We start from the raw sequence: 19,302 nt of genomic DNA, 5'->3' as shown, positions 1-19,302 counted from the left end.
AATTCGGGATTTACAGAAATATTTCTATGATGCCTCCTTATTATGGCACGTAATACAAGAAAACGACAGAAATGACTGAAATGCAGGAGCAGTTCTGGGGGGAAGAGGTTATAGGGGGGTTCAGCCTCTCCCCACCAAATCCCCTGTCTACCCCTCCCCCCAATTAATAATCAAAGGCTGCGAAATGTTTAATAGATTAGGTGAAGTCATCTGCGAAGGGTTTAGCTCCCCCCCAAAAAAAATTGGCTCTAGAACCGCTCCTGCTGAAAAGGTCACAAAAGGTCAAAGGAATTTTTAGTTTCCCAAATTTCCCCACCCTTCGTAAAAAAAAATGTTCCATCCCCTGAAACCGTGCTTTATGGCAGCTGTACACTCACTGGTAGCCTACACGACCTGTAGTGGGGCAAGCGAACTGAGTCGACTACTTCGAGAAATTACTTGGAATTATGAGCTGACAGGCTCATTGCTGGTTTTAGGTTGGCTGTTTCATTGGCTGATTTTACACGTGTACTTCCATTAAAAAAGTACAAGTACTATATTGAATTGCATTTTGATTTTACAAAGTATTAATTGACAACAATTTACTTGGTCAAGACTTGGTAACAGTGGTAGTGTTAATGAAACTTTGACAAGTTTCTTCTTATAAGCAAACAATTATTATAAAAAAGCCCATCTTTAAAAGTCACTGGACACCTTTGCCTTTCTTTGTTCCAGTTAAATACTGGCTCAAAACTGGGTTCTTTAAGCAGCAAAATTATACGAAGACTGAGAGTGGGCATAAATTTGGGGATCCCAGGCAAGACTCGGAAAAACTGAAAATAATGGCATCTAAACATAATTAAACACAATCCACGTACGGAAAAATTATATGACAAAGTCCAATTTTAATTAGTTTCAACCCACACACAGACCTCCATATTACAGTGATTGGGTTCTTTACAAGATAAAATTTCATACTTTAGTTCTAAAATGATGGGGAATATTGCAAAAATAATATAAGTGGGGAGATAATATTTTGATATTGTTTCTAATATATGTGTTACAATGACATTAATCTGAATGTCTTAAAGGTTTCTATTTACAAAGATGTTATCTCAGAAAAAAAGTTTTCTACAGCGCAAAAACTGCTGACCGTACAATTGGTCAGCAGTTAAAAATCTTCCATTTTATACATGTGAGGAGTGAATATTGTTGCAATTTCTTCTTCATTAATATATAACTGGCTTTGAAAAAATTAAAGCACTGTTACTTGCATTTCTTTTATATGTTCAAACTAAAAAGTGAAATGAGGTGAAAAAAGGTCAATCAATCATTATGATTTTGTGTCTATCTCACCATTTAAAACATACTATGGTTCTTTTCAGAGCACAATAACGTTCAGGAGCTTCATACAAATGAAGGCATTTATATCCTGTAAGGCTAACCAATGTGAATTTATTTGTAAAATTAGACTTCTTCCAGTCTCAAGTGTTTCTTAAAAAAACAAGAAATTTTTCCTTATCAAAATTCATGTATTTCAACTTAGTGTAAAAAATTATTTACTCCAGAAACAGACGTACATTTTTTATAAAAATAAAAGAAAGACAATTGAAAAATTATTGATATAAAATTTATTGTTTTAGTTATTTTACATACTACCACCTTTGCAAAAATTATTACATTAACTTGAATGGAGATGGCCTTCACAGGAAGCATTTTCATTTCAAAATATTGAAAATTTAATATAAATATAGCTTCTACTTCAATTATACAAACAAAATCTCACAACTTATCAGCATAAGTTTGATGTGCACATTCACTGAAAGAGCAAGCATCCGAGTCAACTGAAAGCACAACACTTCAACTATCCCAATGAAAATTATATCAAGTGAATAAAATAGCGTGAAAGCTCATTGTAGTGAGGTCCCACAGTGCTAATTAAAGAAATGATATAAGTACATCCGAAGGAAGTTTTCAAAGCAGATTTTGAATAATATTGCTATATTTGAAAGGATACGCAAAAATTACAGGAGCATATGAGTGTCAGGGGTAATGATGCGATAGCATGCCTTGAGCAATTTGTGAAGATTCATCTGGCACATGCTATTCTCTGGAGCAGCTTACCAGAGTGACAGGAGAGGGCCACAAACTCAATTTTGATTATGTGTATCTCTGGATCACCAAAAAGCACTAAAGGTAAAATAAAGAGTATCGTCAAGCTATCTTCTTCCAAACTATGTAAAGTTATAACTATCGCCAGTCACGGGTGGAGATTTCTTGTCACATGTGGGGTGGGGATGATTTCTGAAAGGTCATCCTTGTGTGGAGCATGACATAGCACAGGGTCCAAGGTCCCACTTCAATTAGGGGTGCACATAAAGTCGGTGACTTGAAAGGGGGGAGATGATTACATCGGCAATTCCCCACTCCTAAAAGTTCCCCGGAATCTCTGCCAATGTTGCCGGTTGACATTTACGTTTACAGTGGCAAGTGTCTGCTTCCATCACTTTTAGGAGACTGACTGTTTAACAATGTCCCGCAGTGAGCCAGTTAAGCATACAATTGACTGACCACAGTACAACTCTCTTAAGCAAGTTCCATGGACACCAGTTTGGTTTCACTATAATCAAACACACCTTAGTCAACGGCGGTTGGACTAGTCAAGCTGACTGTTTAGGACAGTCTAGAGGTTGGTCACATTAAAATGTTACAGCAAGGAGACTGGACCATGAACTGCTTTGATAACATTTAATACCTGCTCAACAAGAAATGCTTCCCTTTGTAAATTAGGGTACAATGTCACAAACTAACCACACAATGAACAGTTTTTCTTGACCTAACTTGCTCATTGTTATCGGTACATATGCACTGAGCACAGGCAAAGGTACAGGAAGGTCCGGAATGATGACTAACTTTAAATGGTCACTGAGAGATCGTGTTACTGTGTAAACACTGCTAGTGCGATCAACTGCATGAACTTGAGTGAAACATAAAAATCATGACAGGGGAACATTGCGGTACAGTTTCTATCCAGATGTGTTTTTCAAGTCCAACACACCGCTAACAGCTCTAACAGGTGGCCTGTGTTCACAGTGCACTGGTTCTTTTATCCCAACAGTTCATGCACACAATGAAGTGCATCACCGGTCATTTGGGATAATTGATACAGGTGGTGCGATGTCAGTATGTGTTATTATCCCAAATGACCTTGACATATGAATACCAATTGCCCAACCTTGTGACTTGTGCCCACACGAAATTAGTGAGGGTTTCCACTCATTCAAGTCAAATTGGTTGTTTGTTCCCTGCAAAACAGCTTTCGGGACTAATATTTCAGATCTGTGTTCCCTTCTGTACTCTAGCTTTCACAATTGGTCCATAAAGTATCATCTACTGTTCCTATGAGGCTCTAAGACAACAGACTAAAGTTTTGTGCACATTCTGTTGAAAAAGCCTATGTAAATTTGTGCAACATCCCATACCGTTGAGTCAACCAAGCAGCAACCTAAACAGGTCTTGCATGAATGAACTTCAGCCTATCGGCATGAAAAAAGCCCCCAAGCTAGTGCTTTTTCACAACTCTAGGCCATACAACTATGCAGCATCAGCCTGCTAACTGGCTGGGCCTGCTTCCTCCTGTTGCTTCTTCTCTCTCTTCTTGGCCGCCGCCTCTTTCTCCTGCCTCTCCTGGAAGGCGGCAAAGACCACCTGAAGCGACTTGGCATACTCGGCCTTCTCCACCTCGTCACTCCCTGTGTGAACAACCACAAGAAGATATCAATCAGTGACCACAAGAGTGCCAAATCTTAGGCTCAAATAAAATTTTAAAATCTGTACGTACTTCTGAGACCTGAATTATGTACATTGTGTTGGGATTCCACATGGTTGTTATTCATGACAGTCCTTAATCCTCTGATTTCAATATGATTTCACACACATCCTCGGGGGATAAGGTTAAACTTATTTCATTATAAGTGCTCAGTACCACTTGGCACGAGAGAAAATACTGCAACAAAAAACTATGTAGTGTGCTCTTTTTCCTTTAATAGCATGGTGGACATCTCAATAATTTAGGATATCAACTTTGCAAACCACCTATGAATGCACAGCCCTAACAAATCCCATTGATGAATATTCTAATGAACACCAACCCATGAGTTTCTTGGCTTCCTTGCCGTCAACCAGTGGGTTCAGCCACGTTGACTTCCTGGTGTCTTTCGTTTTCAGGCTGCTTCCTTGAGGCACGTAGATCATGAAAGCCACCTCGGTCACTTCTTTCTCATTGAGTTTGGCATCCAGTTTCTCAGCATCCTCTTCAATATACAAAATAAACCATTCTAATAAACACCTACAGAGTTCAACACCTACAATTTTGTCTAAAGAATCACATAAAATGCATTCGAAGTGAGCCACAGCTCACTTTTATCACAGACGGGAGTTCAGTTGCACACTTTCTTAGGCATTAGAGTTGCATGCATTGCATGCGTTTCAGCAAGTCGCAGTTTCCTATTTGATGCATGTCACGACTTGTATTTTACCACCGCAGTAATGCTGTCGACTTCTGGTAGCCAGCTCATCTGACAGGGACAGAATGTATACAGCTCCACTGCCAGCTTTGGGCATTGGGGGGCCACGGTACCAGCTAGGTATGCATATAACAAGAACAATAGATATTCTTGATGCTTATGCTTTTTTACAAATGAGGAAAGGGGGGAGAGTCAGCAGCTCGCTAGGGGGGCCAAGCCTCTCTGGACTCCCCCTTCTGGGGATGGACATGATCGTGGAAGAATTTAACTCACTCTTGGTAGCACCAGATATGGCATTGAAGATCTCCCTCTTGGATGGATAGTGGTCACACTCCTTGAAGAACCCTTCCAGATCCCGGATGGTGATGAAGTCATTGGGATGTGCTCTCTTCGCAAAGACATACTCGTAGTCTGGAGAAGGCGACAAATTACATTGATTCTCAAGACCACAGCAACCATACATCACTGATGGATGGGCAATGCAGGAGGGTGAAGCACTCCTAACAATGGCTGCAGATCATGGCAGGAGGTCACATGGCACTACAACCTTGTACAGTATTGTTACGTGGAAATTTGCACATTTTCAGTGTCTCTCAGGCCTATTCGCTGGTGCATTCATGTGGCAGCATAGCCAAGGGGGTGAAGGGAGGCAGAATGTAACAAGAAAATTTTCAAATCAACTTATATCTTTCAATAATTCTAAAACTGAATCTACAGAAATGGGCGACCATTGTCCTTAGCAACAGGCAAACAAAACCCTGGTTGTGCACGCATCTGTAGTGCCAGTTGATAAAATGGTTCCGAGCAGGAACAAACGAACTCACGGCATAGGCGCAAGATTATGCACTTTGACACGGGGCACGCTGAGTACATGCAACAAGTTGATACTGGAATGTATGGTCTTTGCATATATGCCAAACTCCTGCAAGAACCCAGTTGGAAAACTGTCTTTCTTTTGCCGGTGAGGGTGTGCTTCAATTCAGGGAGGATTGAAAGAAGACTTACATCGTTTTCGATCCATGAACTCGTCCATCTGCCACAGGTCCAGATGGATGTTTGGTTTCTTGACGCCATGCCAGCGGGCAATGCGCTTCATCAGCTGTGCATAGTACTTCACAAAGGCTCTGAAGGAACCTGCATGGACTCGAGACTAAGAGAACAAGAAAAACGAGATTTCAGTTTCATCTTTATCCTGAGCCAAACTGAATCTTCACGGTTACTTTACATTCAAACAGCAAAATAAAAAGAGTTTATTAGTCTCTTCAAATTTCTGCTGTGTTTATCAACAAACCAGCCAAAATGTGAAAAAGAAATGTACAGAACTGCTTTCAACATTTCAACAAACAAACCACAGAACTGGAGTGGAAACAAATATAGCAATACTCACTTTTTGCTTGACTTTCTCTAGCATGGTCCTCACAACCCAGCCTCTTACATATCTACACAAAGACAAAAGGTCCAACTGCTTTCAAAACCTCCCTTTGAAACTTTAGCATTATGCTTGTAAGGTGCACTCAGGTAACATTTTTCAACAACTTACCCTGATATACTGTGTGAATGTAGACAAAAATCACTTGCACAATATGAATGAGCAAAATCAGGTTTTTTCTGTACCGGCCTTATGCATACACAGCCTTTCACACAGGATCTATCACACGCCATGTCAAAATGCATTACTTACATAAAACATGCACACAACATATGAACACAACAAAAAACCCTTATGAAAAGCATGCAAACATTTAGGACATATTTTGTAAAAATGCAACTGCCTATATCTGGGAGAGACCTGAATTTGTGCCCCTGTACACTGAATATAGGCCCTACTGCAAGTGTTACGGGTCTGTTTTGATACTCTACTGCAAAGTTTTTGGACGGAAGTGGCGCCGGTCATCTGCACATTCAAGGTTTTACTCTCACACCGGATGAAGACAATTAGCATTTACATGTCTGTTTTTGTTCAAATATGACAAAGATGCATCCTTCACAGCATTTGCCAACTCAAATGAAATAGCACAATTTCACTCTAACAAAGCACGTACTTCTGAATGGTAACAGCTGCTTTCTTCATTTGTGCTTTAGTGACACCCCTCTTTCCTCCATGGAACAGTCTGGTAAATATAACAAACAAAACTAAATAACAATTTGGACACAAAAATCAAAATAGGTCGGAATGTAAAACTGGGCAATAATTTTCCTTCTTTAGTTCCTGTTTGAGACCGGCAGTACAAGCCAACATTCTCCATTAAAATCACCTTTTCATTGTTGTGGTCGTTGATATCATCAGGTGCCATTTTGTTATAGTTTAAGATCTAGATTCATCTACATATATCTGACTGCCTAATGCAAACACAAAAGATATTAGTGTAATATGTTTTCATGAAGTTGCCCTTGCCAAGGCTTGAAAATTTTGTTTTTTAAGTGGCACCTGTTAATAAAAGACACATAAGTACTCTGGCAAAGAAAAAAGAAGAAATTTAAAAAGAGAACAACTTTTTTGGTGCACTGCAGAGAATAGCAAATTGTAAGCACGCTTTCATCTTTAAATGAGGAAGTATATCTGTTGGCATACTTACTCCCAGATATCCACACTTGGTCCAATTCTTTTGAGAAGACTTAAAGCCTTCTTATTCTGAAGTGCTTGTCTGAGGGAATAAATGAAACAAGTACATTAACGCTTAAACAGAAGAGCACGAGAGGAGATGTTCAATCCACCAATCTTTAGAAAGTTAAAAAAATTCAACAAAGATTAGTACAATAATTAAAAACATACGAAATTGATGAGGCAATTCTAATAAACAAAATGCCAAACAGCATTTTGTCAGTTCTTATAGAGACAAGTACTACAATCACAATTACTATCACAAAAATATACAACTCAAATGTATCTGAATCTTTCTCTAAGCCAAACACCTCTTTGGGTTTCAACAGCCAACCTGCCTGTGTCAATGGTGTTTTTAATCAAATCTTTTCTTCATGTACTTACTGCCTCATTTGCTCATTCCATTTCTCCTGCCTCATCCTGTCTTTAAGCATCTTATCAGACAAATACTCTCGAGCCCAGCCACGATCCATGATGTCTGGCCGCTGAACCAAGGCAACCTCTTGCCTCATCATGTGCTCCTTGTAAAATCTGGAATACAAGAACCCAGACAAAAGGAGTTTATTAGACAGAGATTAATGGTCATGTTTCAGTTATTTGGAATTCAATGGAATTCAGAACACCTGAGCCCACTTTCAGGTTAGCAATGTCATGATGTACCTGTTGAGTTGCTTGGAATCTCGGCGCTGTTTTTCCCATCGTTCTTGTTCCTGCCTCTCCAGTTCCTTGCGGTACTCCTTGGCTGCTGAGCCGCTGAACAACTCCCTGATGTTAACGGAAGACTTAGCCTCTTGGGCAAGCTGCATTGCTTTCTCCTCCTCCTCCTAAAGGAAACCAGTTACAAACGAGTTTTCAGAACAAACTGCACTATATGGGTACGATATACAACTGTAGATTTAACTGTGCCTGAGGTTAGAGTTATCAAAACTATTAAAGGTTTCTTTCCATAAACATTAGTGAGATATTTATTGCCATTACAAATAAAACTTGCTAAAATTCATACATTATTTCAGACAGCACACTTCGGTTTATAGTTGAAAGCCTGTTATGTGGGTTGTGTTTTAAACTGCCCGATAATACTTCCAACTGGTTTTAGACACTTTTCAAGTTCTGTATGAAATTTCGACTCCTGCTTTATGGACTTATAAGCATTAACCTAGATCCCATTGGCTAATTTGAACAATTACACTGAAATAAGAGGACTCAACACTTTAGGAATATAACTCAGCACGTACCACAGGTTTTGATCCACCAAACACTGGCAATGGTCGACCTTTCCATTCTTTGCCCAGCCCTGCAACCGAGACCGACCTTTGTCTGCTGGGGTGTGACGCCCCACCCAGAACAGGCGCTTTTTCCGTGGAACTCCGAGGCCTCCTGCTGAGTCGGGCCGAGGAGGGACGGGAGGAGTTGATGGGGCTGGGGGAGGAGTCGGTCCGTGACGGGGGAGCCGAGCTGGGCCGCTGGATCTCAATCTGGGGTGGAGCAAGTTGGTGGTGTCTGGGGCTGGTTCCGATTTGTACGTCGCTCCAGCTGGTTTAAAAAAAGAAATAAATATATTTCATGTTAACTAGCTGTCAGCTTGGTTTTCAGTTGGTCTTCAAAATGTTCATCAGATGATTCATCTGGTTATACCTTCTTTCTCCCTCATCTCAACACTACTTCATCATTCCCCTCTTCATTACCCACATTCTAGTTGGACCTTTCATGCCTTTCCATTTATTCAATTTGCTGTTCTTTCTACTCTCCCCTTTTGGTCCAATTCAGAGCTGTACTCGAGTACTTTCATCCTGAGTACTGGGTTTACTGCAACATATTATAAATATGTGGAGTGGATAAAGCTAAATCAAACAGACCATGCAAGGTAAATGCTTCCAAGAAACAACAGATATTTTTGACAATCAAAATCTTGTTTGAACTAAGTTTTTTTAGCAAAAGATTCACCAAAAGTACTCTTTGAGTACATTTACTATAAAATATGTTTAGGATTCAAGTCCAAAGTTTACTTTTTCTTCTAACTCTGAATTCATTGGCAGTCTACTGTCAATGTTTCTCTTGCTGTATTCAAAACAAAAAGTTTGATACTTGGCAATTACAAAGTCTTAGAAAGTACTTGACTCTAACTGAGGCCAGCCTGTCCCACCCTCCTTTGTAACCTTGATCTACCATCCCATATTTGATGTTAAATATCCCTGTGTCATGCACTTCAGTACATATACAGACTAAGTTTCAATCTGCCACTGCATGTTTAAGATCTGAAGGGGTAAAATTTCACTCTTTTGAGAGGGGGACGGATGATCAGGGTAGGAGAGTTCTTTGAAGGTTAAACTTTGCAGCTACCTCCCATCGATAGATGCTGGGGGTTCGGGAGGCCCATCCTCAGACAGAGATGGTTGGCTGTGGCTCCTCATCTGTTGCAAGAGGTTGGGCATCATGGCCTCCAGGCGACCAGACTCTTCAAGGTTGTCCAGGTGGGTGTGGAGAACTGCTGTCATGGGGCTACCACTGCGGCTACCCATGGGAGAATCTGGAAAGATTCACAAAAGTAGGCAAGGATGGTTCAGATTTGAGAGAATATTAAATAAATGAATATGCTCAATTGTTTCATTCCCAATGTAAAGATTTGCTGTCCTTATAAAAGAAAGCAGCCTTTAAATTTGACCACTTTTCACAAGAGGATGGGTAACCACACAAACATTTTTTGTGCCAATTCAAAAAAGACTTGTGAGAACAATCTGCCAATTCTGCATAAACATACACTTACGGTGAAACTTGTGTGGTGTGGCCAAAAGAACGATCACCAATCACTGTTTCCATCTTGCAACAACTATGAGAGAAAAAGTCTACTCACATGTAGAGTTTTCCCTGGTACCTGCCAGTGACAAATCCACACTTGGGGCAGGGGATCCACTCCCATCACTACCCCTGGGTGACACACGTGGACTGTTCTTAGCCCTTGGAGTGAGGGGTTTCTTTGTGACCACTGGGGACATGGTGTGCTGGTTCCTGTAGTGGGGTCTCTGCTGGTCCACCAGGGGTAGTGTGCGCTGCTGGAGTTGGTTTCGGTGCTCGTCGCTCAGGGCCATGTAAGCTGCTCAAGACAAAGCACAAACTAATGCTTATGGACTTTGTAAAAAAGATATTGGGCCAATATGCAATGACGTGTCCCAGCTAGTCATGGTTCACACTCACACATCAACACATGAGCCTCGGACAGGCTCACAGTGAACATTGCTTTATTTTTATATATTTAAGAAAATAGGGGGAAAATACTCCTTTTGTCTTGCACTATGAACATCATTTTAAGCTGGTAAAATGCCTCTAAAACTGTTTATCGGGGGGAGGGCACTGTGTTGACCTGGGCAAGTCCACAAAAAGTCTTAACTGCCTGTGCTGTGGTCACAGCTTTTGCTCTCTGGTTCACACAAGGAATGACAGGCTTGTTAAAAATTTGAAGGGAACCTCAATAATAACCGGTGTTGAAGTTCTGTCGATGAAAGGCCAATTAGAAACTACATGTACTTCATTACCCATTTCATGTTTGATTTGCTTTGATGTCTTTTCAAACATTATGAAAAGACATTACATTTTGTTACAATATAACAACAATTTTATTGCCAAATAAAGAAGTCAATCAAGAAAACTAATTACATGTACATATAACTACGAAAGTCTCATGCTAATAAATTGTTTATCAGGATAACCAGTGTAACTGTCATAACTTTACTCCTGAAACTTTAGCCCTTTTCCTTTTTGCAGGTAATAACTATAGTAACCAACATTAAAGACAAACCTCTTTTAATTAGTGGCCTTGGAGGAAAGACAGTCCACACAGAATACTCACGGGCCATGACACTTGGTGAATTTGTAACTTAACCAAGAATATTTGACATGACTAAAGCACTGTTCCACTGTATCTAGCACTGTCCACAACAAATAGCAACATGCGGATCACATAACACTGTTGACCACTTCTTATCAATATGGAAACTGACCACTGCACCCAACTGATACCTGTTCCCTCATTGTCAGCCTGTGCATGATACTTGCAGTGTTTGATCTGCTGATTTGAATCACAGAAATCCACCACAATCAGGACTGGTTACCCAGTCTACTGTTGTTTAATCTTGTTTGCACAATCCATCCTGATGAGTTGTTCATCAACTTTTGTCACTGTTCATGTAGATAGACTTGAAGGCTGAGTTCAAGCGGCTTGTTCTTGTGTGGTCACAAACAGCTTGATTTGTTGTTCATGGGTCGGCCACTCAAACACCGAGAACATACAACCGGTTATTATCACTGGTAGTTATTTGTGGCAAGCAACATGCAACATGGCAGCGTCCTTGTGCATTCTTTGAGAGATAATGTCGGATAACTGGGCTAACTTCTTTTCCATTAAAAAAAAATCATTTCTGTCATGGAAATTATTAATGTTAATATTGCGACACTTTCCATTGTCTCCGGGTTTGTTAGCTGTATCAATGCGAGGTGTTCAAATACCAAATCTCACAAGTTTTTCTGTGTGTTCATGTAAAATCCTGATGAGCAGGTGGTGTGTGATCCTGTTCAGTGAACAGTGTTCTTGGGTCATGTTCCCGCCGTTCGAGCAAAAGAACACAAAACCCGCGTCAAGAACAGGCCACCCAAACTCGACCAAAGTGTTGCAAGGTTGTTTGTTGTGGCAAAATGTTGGCAGATTTCCTTTCTGTCCAACCAAAATCTGTATTCCATAGAAAACTTACCTATTGGAACAGTACAAAGTGCTCTTGAAGATTGTTCATTGCCCAACTGATCTATTTTGATGGTGAACACTGAAGGCACACCTTCTTCTCTTGCTGAGGCAGGCCTCCCCCTTTCTTGATTGTGGTTCTGCCCTTCTCTGCCTGTGTCATACAGTCTTGGGTTGGCTGACTTGGGTCGATGTATGTGGTTGCGGGTGACAGCTAGAAAATGACGGTTCAAAACCTCTTCCGGAGCTGACCCGCAAGAAAGTACATTGGAAATTGTGTCAAAATGTGGGACTCAGTTTGATGAAATTCAAGTTCTCTATAATGAATCACTCTAAATGTGTGAAAGTGTCATATTATGGTAGTTTTCCTTGTAAACTTCCTAAAAACTAAAACTTGGCCAGTTTGCATGCATCTTTCTTGACAAAGCTGGTGGTGGTTCAGGATTCCATACCAAATTTGTATTTGCAAATCCATTTGCAGAGTTTTCTTTCATTCAACCGAATGGCACAGTCTATGAGAGGGAAAACAGTTTTGTTTTAGGAACGAGTTCATGCAAAAACAGCACATGCCATTATGCAGCCAAGTGAGGATGGACAAAAAAGCGGTTGACCACATCTTGGCCTTCTCCGATCTCCATCTTAATCTTTGGGCTTTAATTTCGTGAATGTAACAGTCCAGGTTTGAGACCCTAAGTTTAATACCACTCCCTTTTTTGTAGAATCACATCAGACTGGTAAATTTTCGGCCACAATGTGGAGTATTTTCATTAGATTCCAGTACCAAATGTCAAATTGAGATGAAAGACGAAGACAGAGACTAAGCCAAGATCTAGAAAAAGGCAGCTACATGCATGCCCTGGTGTGTGCAAGAGAATGGCATAGAGTTGCGTGACCAATTTTCAACGGAATGTGTACAAATATTTGGTGTTTCATATAAGGGGAACCCACCTAACAGCATGATAAAAACGATGCCAGTTATCTGTCAAAGTGACAGTAATTGTGTCTAAAAGATATGGCTGTGACTAGAAACAATGCATGAGCCTATGAAAGCCACTGCCTAGTGGCTACTGCCACTTCCCATAGATGCATGCATTATACCAAGCCGTAGCCAGTTGATTTGGACACAGATTAAGTGCACTGTTGACTTTTTTCTCCTTTTTTTTCAATGTTGGTTCAGACTGTTGTGAGTCCCACCTGTTAAAATCACATATGAAATGCTTACAGCATTTAAATGACTGTGCTTAGGGAAGGCTGAGCTAGTGCAGAGGAAGTGCAGAATGGTTGCCAAGTGCAGAGGTGAAGCGCCAGTGAAAAAGAAATTGAGCCGTCCAGAGAAGGAATCTGGAGAATCAGTTGCAGGATTCTAGACAGAATAGATCACAAGCCCAGAAGAACCAGAGAGAAATTCACAATGGCAGAAATGACAAATTCTAATCATAGTTTTGGACAAAGAATATATACTTACTTTGTGGGCAAAAAGATATCAAATTTATTAAGTTTTCATCTGAGTATATGGACTTTCGAGGATCACAAAAAGAACCTTTGAAACATGCAATTTGAAAAAATGGAATTGACTGAGGTTAGTCATGCCGTGGTCATGCATGTTGAAAAAAGGGGGCAGATATGAACATATGATGACGACCAACATGAAACTATTTGTACGCAAATTCAGGTATTTATTACAAATAAATTTAACAGCACATTGATTTTTACATGCTGAATGAAACAAAGACTTCTTTACTTATGAAAGGACCTTTATATTGTTAAACCATTGTTAAACTTGACAGACAATCATTATTTATACAGAGTTAGTCCATTAGTACATACACGTAGATACTGTACATTGGTACGCACGTCTCAAACTACCAAATATCCCCATGATGTATTTTACAAGGCACACAATGCATTCACCAATTTACTCCAAATAGAAATAATATTCAATTGTATCACATGAACTTTTCTCATATCACCAACCCGAGGTAAACTTGTTGCTAGGAAGCAAAGCCCCCTCTCTTGATTGTGCACACAGCTCATGGGATGAATATATATCGGTTTGTACCAATAGCACTGCTGCTTATGGTATGAGCCATTGATTCCTCCCCTCCCACCAAAAAACCCCTTGCTTACATGTACAAAGGAAACATTGGGGGGTCTCCAGTATTTTGACGACAAATGCTATGGGGGGGGGGATATTTTGCTATTTAAGCAGTCAAAATGGAGTCAGAAAAGTGATGACATCTAAATGTCAATATGTATGTATGCATGATGCAGTGCTTTCATATTTAATTAATTCATGTTAAAAAATGCAACATGCAAAAACTCTATGCAGAGAAAATAACCATAAAATTGCAACTTCTTTTTTTCAAGCAGGAATAGCAGGTGCAGGTCTATGTAGCACTGTATGATTGGGGGTCCTGCAGTGCAGAAGAGTCACTGGTGAGTTCATGCACATACAATGTAGGGCATGCATGAGTACTTTTCAACTGAATGTGTACAAACTGCTCTCTCTCTCGGGTGCAGATCCAGAACCAAATTGTGGGGGGGGGGAAGAAATGGGGCTAAACTTTTTTTTTGAGGGGTGTACAAATTTTGGAAGTATTTTCATGTGACCTGTAATGGCCTTTTTGGGTGAGGCTACCCGGTACATTCTGGGGCATTTTACACACCTTAGGAATGGAAGAAACAGACTCAAAAAATCACCTGCTCAATATCAACAAAATTTCCCCTATTTGGCTCTTGTAAGGAGGAGGACAGGCCCTGTTGCCTCCACCCCCCCCCATCTGCCCTTGTGTCTAGTAGTGTCTACACTTTAGCACCGGGGACACAACAGCAAAAGTGTCAATGTGTCTGTTGCATCTCTTTAAATACCAGCACAGAACGGCTACCTGTGCACATATGTACGACTCATGCATGTTTGTAAGCTCTCAACACCAAATTTGAGTGGGATTTGGTACACAGATGTCCACCAAACACAACAGATCAGCCGTAAGCTCATCATTTTCTACACTACCTCTTAATTTATTCAAGATGATTCAGTAGTACATCGCAGTTGGAAGTTTACCAGGCAAGTCATTTTCATGTCGCAAAACGTGAAGAATGTTTCCCCATGTGAAAAAAAGGTTTCACAGATGCAGTCACAAGTAGGCATATTTTTTTTACAGATTTTCCAACAAGTGGGACAAATTTTTCATAGATTTTCACAGTGGGAAGTGATTGTAACAGATTCTTACAGGTGGGAAAAGATTTTCATGCCTTGTGAAATCCGATTTTGAAAGTGACTACTTTTCACAAAATTTCCCATCCAAATTCACAGCGTTTACTTTCAGTTGCAATGTACTTCATCTCAGAAATTTTGCCCAAACCCAATTTTTGTAGAGAAACTCCCTCCAATACGGGCAATTCACAATAGTGCGCCACCAAGAGTTTGCAACACGTTGGCCAATCATAACGCGTGAAAGTTGTCGACCCTTTCCAAATGCGCAGTGGGTCAACAAGTTTCGTGCACTGTGATTGGCCAATGCATTGCAAACTCTTGGTGGCGCACTACTGTGAAACGGCTGTATTTGTTACACACTATAATGAGCTAGGTAAACATCTATCAGTTCAGTTCTAATGGCTTTAAATGTCTACAGGATTTCCGACAGAAATTAAGCATACACTGTTACCTACAATATGAGCTTATTAACATCAGTACTACAAAGCAATCTGTATGGAAATAGTTTTATTAATGGAAGCAGATGAGATTTGAGTTCTCCTGATACTCGTGTGCTCCTTAAAAGTCCCCTTTCCATGTAGATTAGTGTTGATTAATGAGCATGAAATGAGCAGCCAGTGATGGAGTATTTTTGTGCAGTGTTAGCGATGATGACTGGGCTTGTGCGTTAATAAGTAGCAGGTCAATGTTCACTGGTACCTTGTGTCATCTCTTTTTCACCACTCGTTGTCCAGGGACCGCTGTTTTCATTTTCGTCATAGGTTTCATAGGTTTCACTGTAGTTTGAGATGTAGATGGGTCGGTCGTCCTGATTTTCAGCCAACAAATCTCCCTTCGCACTGTGTTCTGACAAGACATCTGCATCGCTTTTAGCATCTTGGTCGGAGGGCAAGTCAGGTGGCGAGTCTTCCTTGCCTTCTGCCAGAGACGGAACTGCATCTTGAAGTTCGGGACTTCTGTAGACTTCACTGCTGACCGACTGTCCACTGACAGACTTTATGTCTCCTGCGTCACAAGGTACTGCACTCACACTGTCACACTGATTGTCATCCACTCCTAGATTTGTATCTTCATCTGCTGCACTCGTTTCTTCAAAGGGCACATTGGTTCTATCATTCACAGGTAATGGAGTTCTGTTTGTGTCAGTGTCATCTTGGGGAATGGAAATGTTCTCACTATCAAGGGTGAGTGACCCGACTCCGCTCGAGTGCAGATCGTCGGACCCAAGATCCTGTGAGTTCTGCGATTGGTTCAGCACATCATTGTCCAATTCCTCAAGGTCTCCAAGGTCCTGGGACAGGGACCGGTCATCCGTCCGCTCGCTGTCGGCACCTTCCAGGGAGTCTGCGTAACTGCGGGAGGAGGCTGGCATCTCCTGGCCCTCCGTCAGGCCGTTGGAGCTGCCTTGCTTGTACAGCCACTCCTGGCTGGGCAGGCTCTCCAAGGGAGAGGCCTGGGAGAGTGGGTGGAGGGCTGTGCCATCTGTGGAGTGGGTCTCATCTGTGGGGATGCTGATAGCTTTGTCTGCCTGACCCCGAGCTGTTGGACCAAGAACAAAACAAAGGAATAACTGATTCACTTAAAAATTCACTCTATCCCACAATATGTTTCACTAGTTTGCTTGATCAAAAAATTCCATTTTGACTAATTTTTTGTTAGTTTCCATTTAATAGAAAGATAAAACTGGGCTCCTCGTTTTGGTATATCACTCAATTTGGCATCCTCATGAAATACAGACACTGGGTGGGAGAAAAACTGCTGGGACGAATTTACACTGTTAAAGATTTCGTCACACATTTCTAGTCGCAAGTATAGAGACTGCAGAACCCAAGACTATTCAGCAAATGGATTCTAAATGAGCCATGGCCTTAAAAGGCTGTAACTTGAAGTTTCTAAAATCCAAAAAGGATGGAATCAACTAATATACTTCATTTTCAGTACAGTAACGGAACTGGCAATTAGACAAATAATGGATGCTTTGAGTGGAAATTACTCAGCATGGCCAAAGCTAATAGCAAAAACCTTGATAACTGTCACAAGACTGCAACATAACACATACACATGACTGGACCACAACTTTAAATCAAACTGTGTCATTCGGCTATGTCTTCCAATAACACCTACATGTATAGGAAAGGAATTCAGCAACAACCCAGTGGCTTTCATAAGAACATGTGTCAACGACAGCCTCAGAAAAGTAATTTGGACGCAGCCAAAGACTCACTTGTCAATTTTGCAGGGCCAGTGATGGACATGTACTCCATTGCTGGTGGTGAACCCTCTGTTTCCTGTAATACCAATACAAAGAAGCTTTGTGTTTGAAATACAGAATAACATGTACTTATTGGATTGAGTAATAACAAAAAAAGGCCAGAAAATCAACCAAATCTTCAAGCTGTGTTTAACACATACAGATTTCCCTATCATTCCTTACAAAAATCTGGGTAATGATTTGCTTCTCTCTAACTCTGGAAATCATATTTTGCCTGAATACAGGCAATTCAAATGCATTATACCACCAAGAAGTTGTCACAAAGAGGACTTTTTCACAGCACATTGTGGGAAAATGGCTGACCAAGTTCTATTCGTCAGCTGCCCCATGTGCAGGGAACTTGCATTTCTCTAAATGTTCGTATGTTTGTTCGTATGTTTGTATAGGATGAAGATTTGAAAGAGCTTATTGAGTATTGGTGTTAATTAAGCAAAGGGACGGTTATTAAATGAGGAATGCCCTGATCAAGCTTTCCACTGACGTTCACTCCAATGCAAATCGCAGCAAGTCGGCAATGTTTTTGTTGACAGTAAAACTTGGAAAATGGCCTCTCTACCATGGCTACTGCAAATTGCTCAAATCCCTAACAATGTTTTTCAAATCCACTTAGTAATCAATGAGCAACTTCTGGCCGTTGCTAACTGATATATGAGCAACTTGCTCATTGATTACTAACTGGATTTGAAAACACTGTTTACTCAATTTAAATTGTTGTAAATACTTAAGGACCAAACAATACATTTACCTCGTCAAAGTGGTAACCAGGGAAACCCATTCTTGCTCTGTGTCAAATGAAAACAAGTTTTATAGGTGGAGCTTTAGAAAATCATTCGATGGAAATGTTTTCAACTTTTGCATGAGGAAGCACATAAAGAAAGCAACAGGTACAATAAGATAATGAACCGACATGCAATTTATAAGCAGGAAAATGACTTCGCACTTGGATCGTCTTTCTTTTGCAAAGCTGTAATATTTTGAAGCACGTGAATGTAATCCGTGCTATTATGAACACGATTTCCAAATTGTTTTATAACATGTGGAAATCTGCAAGATGGAAATACATTAATTCCTCTGAGGCTAACTCATCATATAAAATAAAAACCGAACTGTAATTTATCGTTCGCAAATTTATTGAATAAAAAGTCACAACGAGAAGCTCAGAATTTAGGTAATTTTGAAAGTTAAATTCCAGACGGTATAGTGTACAATTCCTAACACGAACATGAACATTTCCTGTCACTCGTTAAGCTAATACCAAATTTGAGGTTACAATTAAACCGCACTGATCATGACATCATGAGAATTCCTCTGTAGCTGTTAAATGTGAAGATTCCTACCGTCCTCTTCTCTGCTCACTGCCAAGGTGGTTGACTACCATCAATGAGGCCAGGGTCTGGGGGCCAATGGATACGGTGTTGTGGCTTGCTGCCTGTGGGATTCTGGGCTTGTTGTCGGTCGCCTTGTTGACAGAATGAGAACAAGAAACAAGTTATTTACCCAACAACAAAGACAGTGTCGGTCCACATTTAGGCCATCTCCAAAGGAGAGGAAATTGGCCCCAAATAGCCTGAATCAACCACATCCATATTTCAAGCTCCCATCTTTCCTCAAATACAGAGCTTTGTGATACCAGCACCCTCGACAGAGGTGACTCACCCCACCAAATAGTTCCCACAGAGATGCCATTTTTGCACTGCACTGAGGGAAACAGTTGACAAATTTCGCGCACTGTGATTGGCCAATGCGTTGCAATCTCTTGGAGGCGCACTATTGTGAAACGACCGTATTCACAAAATATCTACAGACAAATGTGATTTTTTGTCAGCTGTAAACTTAAAACATTGGCCTTTCTGTGGCAATCCCTTGCTGGTGCACTGTGCTGTGAATCACCTATATTTCAGACCATCCTTTGTTATTGGGAAGGCAGATATAAATTTAAGAGACAATGTTCAAGGATGAACTGGCGGAAATGATTAGGGC

The 19,302-nt window shown here is 40.6% G+C and overlaps 1 protein-coding gene across 2 annotated transcripts in view; it reads right to left on the bottom strand.

The window, feature by feature from the left end:
* Window positions 1-864: 864 nt before the first annotated feature.
* The window catches only part of LOC110975954 (uncharacterized), a 39,831-nt gene continuing 21,393 nt past the window's right edge, over window positions 865-19,302 (bottom strand). For both annotated transcript variants that reach the window (XM_087133350.1, XM_087133351.1), the window contains 17 exons: window positions 18,660-18,781; window positions 18,068-18,104; window positions 17,275-17,338; window positions 15,750-16,589; window positions 11,850-12,083; window positions 9,959-10,198; window positions 9,448-9,634; window positions 8,343-8,640; window positions 7,768-7,931; window positions 7,492-7,638; window positions 7,082-7,150; window positions 6,548-6,616; window positions 5,893-5,944; window positions 5,511-5,655; window positions 4,779-4,916; window positions 4,131-4,292; window positions 865-3,731 (listed from right to left, as the gene is read on the bottom strand). In XM_087133350.1, the coding sequence (XP_086989476.1) occupies window positions 3,592-3,731; window positions 4,131-4,292; window positions 4,779-4,916; window positions 5,511-5,655; window positions 5,893-5,944; window positions 6,548-6,616; window positions 7,082-7,150; window positions 7,492-7,638; window positions 7,768-7,931; window positions 8,343-8,640; window positions 9,448-9,634; window positions 9,959-10,198; window positions 11,850-12,083; window positions 15,750-16,589; window positions 17,275-17,338; window positions 18,068-18,104; window positions 18,660-18,781 (3,108 nt within the window). In that variant the 3' untranslated portion in view covers window positions 865-3,591. The remainder of the gene's footprint in view (window positions 3,732-4,130; window positions 4,293-4,778; window positions 4,917-5,510; window positions 5,656-5,892; window positions 5,945-6,547; window positions 6,617-7,081; window positions 7,151-7,491; window positions 7,639-7,767; window positions 7,932-8,342; window positions 8,641-9,447; window positions 9,635-9,958; window positions 10,199-11,849; window positions 12,084-15,749; window positions 16,590-17,274; window positions 17,339-18,067; window positions 18,105-18,659; window positions 18,782-19,302) is intronic.

Source organism: Acanthaster planci, linkage group LG02 (assembly GCF_054643075.1).
Source record: "Acanthaster planci isolate LZ-2023a linkage group LG02, COTS_SCS, whole genome shotgun sequence".
Classification (NCBI taxonomy): domain Eukaryota; kingdom Metazoa; phylum Echinodermata; class Asteroidea; order Valvatida; family Acanthasteridae; genus Acanthaster; species Acanthaster planci.
This window is presented reverse-complemented; position numbering and strand designations above follow the sequence as displayed.